Source organism: Silurus aristotelis, assembly GCF_946808225.1.
Source record: "Silurus aristotelis genome assembly, chromosome: 22".
Classification (NCBI taxonomy): domain Eukaryota; kingdom Metazoa; phylum Chordata; class Actinopteri; order Siluriformes; family Siluridae; genus Silurus; species Silurus aristotelis.
In genome coordinates, this window is record NC_139595.1 from 3,651,225 (window position 1) to 3,660,914 (window position 9,690).

At 40.4% G+C, this 9,690-nt stretch overlaps 1 protein-coding gene and 1 long non-coding RNA gene across 3 annotated transcripts in view; both read left to right on the plus strand.

The window, feature by feature from the left end:
- lrrc24 (leucine rich repeat containing 24) overlaps window positions 1-6,732 on the plus strand; it is a 31,965-nt gene extending 25,233 nt beyond the window's left edge. For both annotated transcript variants that reach the window (XM_083525389.1, XM_083525388.1), the window contains exons 2-6: window positions 162-343; window positions 2,879-3,157; window positions 3,473-3,641; window positions 4,150-6,061; window positions 6,115-6,732. In XM_083525389.1, coding sequence (XP_083381515.1) covers window positions 179-343; window positions 2,879-3,157; window positions 3,473-3,641; window positions 4,150-5,309 — 1,773 coding nt within the window. In that variant the 5' untranslated portion in view covers window positions 162-178 and the 3' untranslated portion in view covers window positions 5,310-6,061; window positions 6,115-6,732. The remainder of the gene's footprint in view (window positions 1-161; window positions 344-2,878; window positions 3,158-3,472; window positions 3,642-4,149; window positions 6,062-6,114) is intronic.
- Window positions 1-9,690, plus strand: part of LOC310717408 — a 216,760-nt gene that overhangs the window by 119,681 nt on the left and 87,389 nt on the right. The window lies entirely within an intron of this gene.

A 9,690-nucleotide genomic window follows, 5' to 3' on the forward strand; every position in this document is an offset into this window, starting at 1 on the left:
TCATTCCAATAACAGCATGTCCCGAAGTGTTTTATTTCTCACTCCATCACGTCTTTCTCATTCTATTCCTATTCCAATAGTCACCTCTTTCTAAACCATTTCCTTTTCACAAAGTTATTCACCTCTCGTTCTGCACCTGTGTCTTTTCTTTCCTTCTCCAGGCGCTGTGTGTTCTGAGATGGCATTTCTCCCCTTTTGGCTCTCATTTCTGGTGGTGCTTCTTGTGCTATTGCCCATGCTCTGCATCGGATGTCCATCTGGCTGCCGGTGCTACAGCCTGACGGTGGAGTGTGGTTCCATTGGACTCAAAGAGATACCACGGGGCATTGCTCGTGGAACACAGGTCATTGTTTGCAAACGGCATAGTTTTCTACATAGCAGGATTATATTCCCTATTCAGTGGCATTATCTCCTGTTTAGGCCCAGACATACGCTGTTAGATTTCAAATCGAATTTATATATGGAACAACAGATGTTGACTAAACTGCAACAATAAAAGTCAAATAAAAAGTAAACTTCATTACATGCATCAAAAGCACAATATACAATAAAAAGACTGGACATATAAACTGCCTAGCAGAATAAAATAAATAAATAAATAAATCTCTTTCTAATAAAAGAGAACAATATAAAAGCAAAATAAAACAACAGCACAAAGCAATAGGGCGGATTGAGAGCAAATTAAAAACGGACTGCTCAAAATCCTTCGGGTAGAAACGGGAAGCTAGGTTTAAATTAAAGTAAGGAATGAACAAATATTGGGTTTGAATCAGAACAATCATTTACATTGGCAGTATCTGGGAATCAGACCATGATGCAGGAGCTGTGCTTCGCTCTTTCCTGTTTGTTTTAAATACTAATTAAAATATTCTGCCAAACTCATAAGAAAGATAAATATCAAATCCATGGCATGGGTTCTATCCGATGCCTCAAACAATGACACAAATATAATCCTCCTCCTCTATGTGAGCATATATACTGTATATTTATTATTATAGATACATTAACCTGTACTGCAACTATAACACCACACACACCGTTTAAATATTCATGAGCTTCTTTACACAGGTTACTCAAATAACCTGAGGAACCAGTGCCATACAAATGAGCTGAAACAATATGAGAAAGAGAAAGAGTTTGAGCATGAGCAATCAATTAAAATAATGAATAATGCAATTGATATAGTGTTGATAAATTGGTACAGACAAAGCGAAAGACCCATACGTGCTCACCACTGTTCTCTCTCACACACACACACACACACACACACACACACACACACACACACACACACACACACACACACACACTCAAAAAAAAAAACTTTCTAATGCAAATGCTGCCTCTGCCAATTGAGTTGTTTACAAGTACCCGCACTGTGGAGACTCTGGGGAGAGCGTTTATGAAAGAGTCGATTCATTGCCTAAAGCTTCCCATTGATCCAATTCTCACCCGGTGAAAGAAAGCGCCTTCGTGATAAGCTACCTTCTAGCGAATATTGTTTATTGTGTAAGTGTCACTCACTGAACCACCACTTGGAGATTAATAGAAATCTTTTTATATGTTCTTATATATAAAACAGTTTCGAGCCTCCGGGGCTCCAGGGCTCCAAACTGATAAGAACAAGTGAACAAGTATTTTTTGTTCTAATGAGTCTATTGATACATTGGCCTTGAGGAGTGTTGGCAACAATGGCAAAAAGAAGCAAAAATGCATCCATTCTTTCATCTTTAGTAAACCCTTTATTCTGGCCAGGGTCATGGTGGATCTGGAGTCTGTCCTGGGAATCCTTCTAAATGCAAAGCAGGAATATGTCCTGCTTGCAGAGATCAAAACAAACAAAGAAAAAAACACTAAAAACTGAAGTGATTAAAAATAATTACTTTATTGTAGTGGTCATGTCATGGGTTGGGATATGTTAATTAGCACATAAAACATTCAGTTCTTAAAGTTCTCAAAATATGCAGGCATAAGGATGTGAGCGATTATGACAAGAGGCAAATTGTGATTTGTGAATTACTGGGTCAGAGTATCTCCAAAATGGGTGGGCTTATTGGGTTGATGGTGTTTTAAAAAAGGACAAATGGTGGACCGTTGACATAGTAATGGATGCTCAAGGCTCATAATGTGCATGAAAAGAGAAGGCTAGCCCATTTGATCTGATCCCACAGAAGAGCTACTGTAGAACAAGCTATTCCAATCAATCGAGGCACTAACTTGCAGCTTGCAGAACTAAAAGGATCTGCTGCCAACATTCTTGTGCCATATACCATAACACACTTTTGTATGTATTTTGAAACCCATGCCTCGGCGGGTCTGAGCTGTTGGGGAATTTGGTCAGAGATTTTCGGGGATCTAGAAAATGTTAAGTAAGTGGATTCAATGTTATGATTGATCTGTGTAGTAGGCCAGTTCATTGTGTGGCACCATATACATTTTCGCATTCATTTACAATTCTGTTAAAACTGGACCAAAACAGTAAGCAGTTCACCTACAGGAATGTATTATTCATAAACTGAGCAGCTTTGTGGTTAAGGGCCTTGCTCAGGGGCCCAGCATTGGCAGCTAGGTATGGCTGGGATTTGAACTCATAACTAAGCTAACACCTCAATCTCTGAGTGGTGTAGAAAACAGAGAACCTGGAAAAAACCCAAACAGACATAAGGAGAAATTTTAATACACGAGACAGAGAGCACAATTTGAATTCAGGACAGTGGAGTTGGAGACAAATGGAGACTCCTGAATAGAAATCTTTTGAAAAGTTTGGATTTTGCTGGTATTCTGAGTATTTTTTTTTTAACTTTACAATTTTGCTAATCTTCACAATAGTGCCAATATTTCTAAGGAATATTGACTTTGATTTTGTACCCTTTTACAGACTATCTTCCTCCAGGATAATGCCATTGGTCAGATCCGGGCAGAGGACCTGTCTGGTTTGGGGCACCTGCACTATCTGTACATGCAGAACAATAGCATCTCAGCTCTGGAGACCAATGCCTTCATGAGTCTAGGCCAACTGCTAGAACTTGCGCTCAATGGCAACCGCCTCCACCTGATTTCCGCCGATGCCTTTCGTGGTCTTGAGCACCTGCGCATCCTCTACCTGGCAGGGAATCACATTAACCGGTTGGATGATTACACATTCCGTGGATTGCAGGTGTGTGTGTATTTGTGTGTTGTTTCTATTCCTGAACATTTGAGCCCTATTTGAAATATGTACACTGTGACGAATAATTTCCCTGTCAATTGGAGTGTAGTAAATGTGACAGCATAAATGTGCAGATGGCCGTAAACACTGCTGTTAACCGGACTGGAACAAAATGTAAGCAGAAACTGTGATCATCAGAAATTTTAATAAAGGTGGTGGTTAGGCTGATGACAATGATGAACATGATGTCTAAGGTAACAAGAATAATCACACTGAAGATGAGGAGGAGGATAATGAGATCTTTTTTTTTTTTTTACCCCCCAGCGTCTGCAAGAACTGCACCTGCAGGAGAACATGATGGAGGCGTTAGATGAGCAGGCTCTGATGGGCTTGTCTTCACTGGCTCTGCTAGACCTTAGCAAGAATAACCTGCGCACACTAAGTGCTGTTACTCTCAGACCCCTCATCAGCCTGCAGGTGCTGCGCATCACAGGTACCTTCATAGACACATGCACAGACTTGCACAAAAAGGGAAATAAGTCAAGATGTTTAAACCCGAAATGAAGATTTTTTTTTAGATCACAAACAGGAGCAATATTAAGTTCAAGATAAATAAAAGTATAGATGATGAGCATATTATCTTGGGAGGAAAAATCTTTATTTGGAAGAAAGAAAAGACATTTTGCAGACAGGGGGATTAGACCGGTATCCAACAAGAACTGACTCTCCAGCAAAGAGTGCAGAGTTTGAAATAAAGCATAGGATTTAAGGGCAAGAGTTTTTAGGGTTTTTTCTAACCTAGTTGACCTGTTTTTTGCTTTTTTATTCACTCCCATATGACCTTTTATATCAGATGATTTGTTTTCTTATAGTCATTGTTGAATCTTGTTAAATCTGGAACCTTCCCCTTCTCCTTCTATGTTTCAGTTTCCTTTTTTTTTATTTATCTGCTAAACCCTTTATCTCTTCTCTTTCTTCTCTCCATCCCTCTCTTCGGTTAGATAATCCATGGCGTTGTGACTGCGCTCTTCACTGGCTTCGCAGTTGGATAAACACTGAAGGCCAACGGTTGCTGAGCTCAGCTGAGCGGAGACTACCATGCTCTGAGCCGCCACGCCTCTCGCATCTGAGTCTGGTAGAGGTCCCAGCTAATAGTCTGGTGTGCATCCCACCTGCTGTGCAGCTTGAGCCAAGGGAATTAAGCGTACGTTTGGGTGAAAGCATCCGTGTGTCTTGCCAGGCCTCAGGTTACCCGCAGCCTCAGGTCACTTGGAGGAAGGTGTCCTACGGTAGAGCTCAGCTATCACCCCGTGGCCTTGTGCAAGAAGAAGGGACAGATGGAGACAGCAGGAAGCAAGTGACACCCAGGCCTGGCGGTAATGGAGTCAATTTGGGAAACCGTGGAACAGCAGATGATGGTGGAAAAGACAGGGAGAGCTTTGATCAAGACACAGGCAGTGGAATGCTGTTTTTAAGTAATGTTACAGTGGCCCACGCAGGACGCTATGAGTGTGAGGCTTGGAATCCTGGAGGGGTGGCACGTGTGACCTTCCATCTTGCTGTCAATGTTTCATCTTCATCGTTGTCATCATCCTGGCCTCACCTGCACCCCTCTTCATCCTCATCATCCTCTTCGCAGCACCACCCATCCTTGGGAGATGTTAGCCAGGAGCCACTGTATGAACTGGAGAGCATGGACTTCAGTGCCCTGGGCACAGCCACCCAAACAGCCATCGCTGTGGGTATCTCGCTCCTTGCACTGACTGCCCTACTGCTGCTGTGCATGATCTACAGCCGCCACCGGCAGCGCCAAAAAGAGGATGGTGCCTTTGGCAAGGAAGAAAGCATTCTCTATGTCAATGACTACTCTGACGGGCCCACTACATTTGCCCAACTTGAGGAGTACCGGGATGAGCGTGGCCATGAGATGTACGTGTTAAACCGGGCCAAACCTGTCCTGCCTCCACCACCCACCTCCATTCAGCATGGGGCACCACAGCCTCGAGAAGCACTCCAAGGCCAAGGCACTCTAACTTCTACCATTGGACCACGCAGAGCCCCTGCAGAGGGCATCGAGGGTCCACCACCAGACCCAGAGGGACTATTTATAAACCAGAGTCTGCTTTTTGACACACAGATCGCATATGAGATCCACTGCTGAAGAAGACTTGAAGCAGATCGATCAGAGAAGACAGTCCATAAGAACAGCTCTTTGTCTATTGGGCTCGAAGTCAGCCCAGTGGGATCTCTGAATGGTTTACCTATTTCTATTCTATTTTTGATTAATGTTAGATAAAAGGGATAAACCAGAGTTTGTTTGCAAAAGGATTCAATTACAGGCGCACCTTGCACAGGACAAAAAAGGATACAGGCATTTATGTTGCTTGACATAACGCTTTAAAATTCAACCTTCCAGAAAACAAACAAGGAAGGCACAGTAGTCTTAGTGCCTCACAGCTGAAAGGTTCCTTGGTTTGATCCTAAGCATGGATTGCAGAGTTTAAGTGCATGTTCTTCATGCGTCCTTATGGGTTTCTTCCCACCCTCCAGAAACATGCTGGTAGGTGGATTGGCTGCACTAAATTGGCCCCTACATGTTAATGACTGTGTGAATGTATATGTTAGTGGTGCTTTTCTGATAGACTGGAGGGATTTTCCTTTCATATGCCCAGTCTTTCCTTGGATACGCTCCACAACAATCAAACAGATAAAACGATTGAATGCCACCTAAATACCTTGATCAGTCAGATGAACTGTCTGAAAGGACAACCAGCATAGTGGATATTTTGTTAATAATCCACAAAATAGAAAAGTTTAAGGATGTTTGAGTAAGCTGCTATATGATGACAGGCACTTATTTGGTTTATTGTAAAGGGGAAAGTCTTTTTTTTATTGTGTGTCTAACATTTTATTGTTCTATTCTTTCAGCCAGACAATATGAGTAGTCATTTATTCTGACTGTCTAGTCATATTATTTCTTTTTATTTTGACAGACCTTTCCTTCATTCGTACCTACAGATTTTAATGCACAGTTTCTTGTGTGTAAGAAGACCAGTAAGGCGCTGAGAAAGAGACAGAGTGAAGTAATGTCCGTGTTAGTGATAGCCAACCAACTATTGAATTCAATGTCTTTAATTAGATTGCTCTCTTTCTCTCATCCTCTTGACCTCTATTTAAGTAACACTGTGAAAATAAACGTTCTAGACACTAGATTTCCTGATCAATTACCAACATCTCTCTAATTGCATTGTGCTCTGTATGTCTCCAGATGGCATTTTGTATGACATTATAATATTGTTCTCTGGAGTGTAGAGGTATTCTTGCTTTTTTTTTTAAAAAAAAAAAAAAAAAAAAAAAAAAAAAGAAGGAAAGAAAGAAAGAAAATCAATCTTGCCAGGTTTGTGCAGAAAAAAGCTAGTAATTACTTCAGGGTATAAAAACACGCATCACAGTTGTTGACAGCATCTGAAGGTGTTAAGCTTAAGCTCAGTACAGTAATTTGGAACAGTATGTATTTTTGTTTGTCAGATATCCAAAAAATGTGATGTTTATGTTTATCGAAATAAAACTGTTTTTTGGTCCAAGTTTTTTTCTGGCTTTTTTGAAGACGGAGTCCATGCTTATCCATATATCTTAGAGATTCGCATCTCCGTAACCAAGGCTGATGCGATTAGCATCTCGATGCATAGCCAACGGTATGATACATTAAAGATACATATGAAGCATGTGATGCGATTCACCCCATTATGATGCAGTGTGATTCAAGTTTTTAGGATCACTAGCTATAGAAAAAAAATCTATTAGTATTGTGCAACCTCTTTGACATCTTGGTGTGGACACTACAGAAGCTCCACAAATTCAGAGGATGTTCAGTTATGACACATCCACAGCAGTTTTACAAGCAAATGAAAATTGAAAAGTGCTGTGTTATGGAGCTCAGGATTTCCCTAAGGCCATGCTGCTACCACTTCTTAATAGGTGCAAAACTCAACAGCACAGCAGAACGATGCGAACTACAGGTTCTGCAGCACATCGGGCCCACGGGGCATGGCAGTACATGCACTATTCTTGTAACCTGATGGAATCTGCAAATTTTACATTTAATACAGGAGAATCCAATTTCCTTACATGATGCTTTACTGGAATTTTTTTCTCTATTCTACTACATCAATTTGAAATGAAGCTTTATAGCCTCAAGGTCGATTCATAGGAAACCTTATCCATACATTAATAATGCCTATCATGGTTAAAGATTTGTTCAGCTTTCTGTTTAGTCGTTTAACATTCTGATCCTGCGGGAGATGAGTTGGGTGAAATATACATGAACGGTGTATTTTTTCCTTTTAAAAAGAGAAATGATGGGATGGGATGGGATGGGATGGGATGGGAGGGGTTTTTAACTAGCTTTTTGCTATGCCAAGTGCGGATTAGTCTGTGGGCAGAGATATGGTACCTACATCCGCATTAATAATCTTTATAATCTTCAGTGTGCATGGTCTTGTTGCCAATGTTCTTGTTGCTAAATATCCATGTTTAGAGTTCCTTTTAGCACAGAGGAAAATTCTGGAAATATTGATTTGAAATCTGTTTCACTACGATACCTCTGTATTTGCAAATGGGGGCTATTTTTGAAATGTCAAATACAAGCCATGTAAGAAATAAACCAAAAACAAAACTGAAATCAGTCAAACCAAATCTGGCATATCTTGCAGAAGAAAAAGAAAAAAGGGACCAATAATTGTGTTTTCACCATAGCATTTAGGTATTTGCTCTTATAGAAACATATGAAAACTGCATTACTGTTTTATTCTCTTTGAAATATTTGCCAAATTTCTCTACATTTTCTCAATTTCACTAGGCACATGTTCAAACTTACAGCACTTACATTTTCTCAGACCACAAAGAAGGACATGAAGTTATTATTTTTTCCTTTAATTTCATTGATATTGTGATTTCCCAACACTGCTTTGGGACAATGCTCATTGTTAAAAGTGCTATACACGCAAAACTGAATCTAATTGAATTCCTCACTTACCCAATCCAAATGGGGAAAAAATTCATGTTCAAAATCAGAACAGACAAAAGTCATGTGATCTGTAAGTAGGACAAACTAGAACAGGCAAAGGTCATGTGATCTGCAAGTAGGACAAACTACAATAAACAAAGGTCATGTGATCTGCATGTAGGACAAACTACAACAGGCAAAGGTCATGTGATCAGTAAATAGGACAAATTAGAACAGGCAAGGTTCATGTGATTTGTAAGTAGGACAAACTACAACATGCAGGGAAAAGCAAGTGAATCAGAATAGGATACAACAGGAAATGAAACACTGACCAAATATATTGGTTACGACAGAAGCAGACATACTACTGAGCGTATACTTCACACTGTCTTTAAGTAAACCTTTCACACTGTGTGTTCAATCAGTGTGATGGTGAATGAGAGTACTGGAGAGTGTCAGAATTGCGGTCTGTGGCCATGTTTGAAGGCGGTGGTGTTAAACAGGAAATTAAGCTTAAGTTGTATTTTAACAAGACATATGCAAAAAAAAAAAAGATCTCAACCCTATTAAAAACTTAAGATATAATTAATTAGATTAGAAAATGATGACACAATAATTTGCTATTCGATTGGTTCCAAACGTGAAATGGTACCAAATTTGTGGAAGTGCAAAGCACTAGAAACTTCTGTCTATCTGCCTGCAGGGATTTGCCTTGTTAAAACAGCAGCTCTGGAAAATGAATCAGTCCGTGTTTATTTGTGTGCATTCACAAGCTGTGTTTGAATTTCAGGTAAGTGGTTCAAGAAACTGCATGATTATGCCGTTCTCATGCCAAAATATTGAAATGCAGTGACTGCTAGCGTGGGCCTGCATGCAAACAACTGCAACATGAAATGATGGCTCAGTTATGCTCCACCACTTGGTGGCACAAACAATCAGTGTATGCGGCGGTTGTACAAAATAGGAGCATAGAAATGTTTCAGCCTTCATTCGTGTTCATTCATTTACTGTGCACTCCCAATAGGAGAGTACTGATAATTAGCAAAAAAACATGGAGGTGATTGTGGTTAGTATTAGTGTAATGTATTCTCACCTTTTTTCTTTTAAAAGCCACAGCCTGGATAATATTAAATCCAGATGGGAAGATGAATCGGGTGTGAGGCTATCTGAGGCCGTTTGGAGGAAGGCACTTAAAAACGTCCTCACGTCATCACCCTTTGTTAGATTGGGGATTGTACAATTCACTCTTGCACAGGGTCCATCCAAGCTACTGTAGGTTTGCTGGAATATACCTCGGGTTGAATGCTGATGTGATAGATGCTATTTTCAGTTGTCTGGATGAAAACTGCAGTTTGGTTTTCAGAACTATCCTTGATCCCCTCAGGGTGGTATTGAGGCCCAGATATTTAATAGCTATGTTTGGAACATCAGATGACATAACAAATGTTACTTTAACTACAAGTCAGAGAGACATTATTGCTTTCACTTTTCTCCTGGCCTGCAGGAGAGTTTTGTTGAGCTGGAAATCCACTATTCC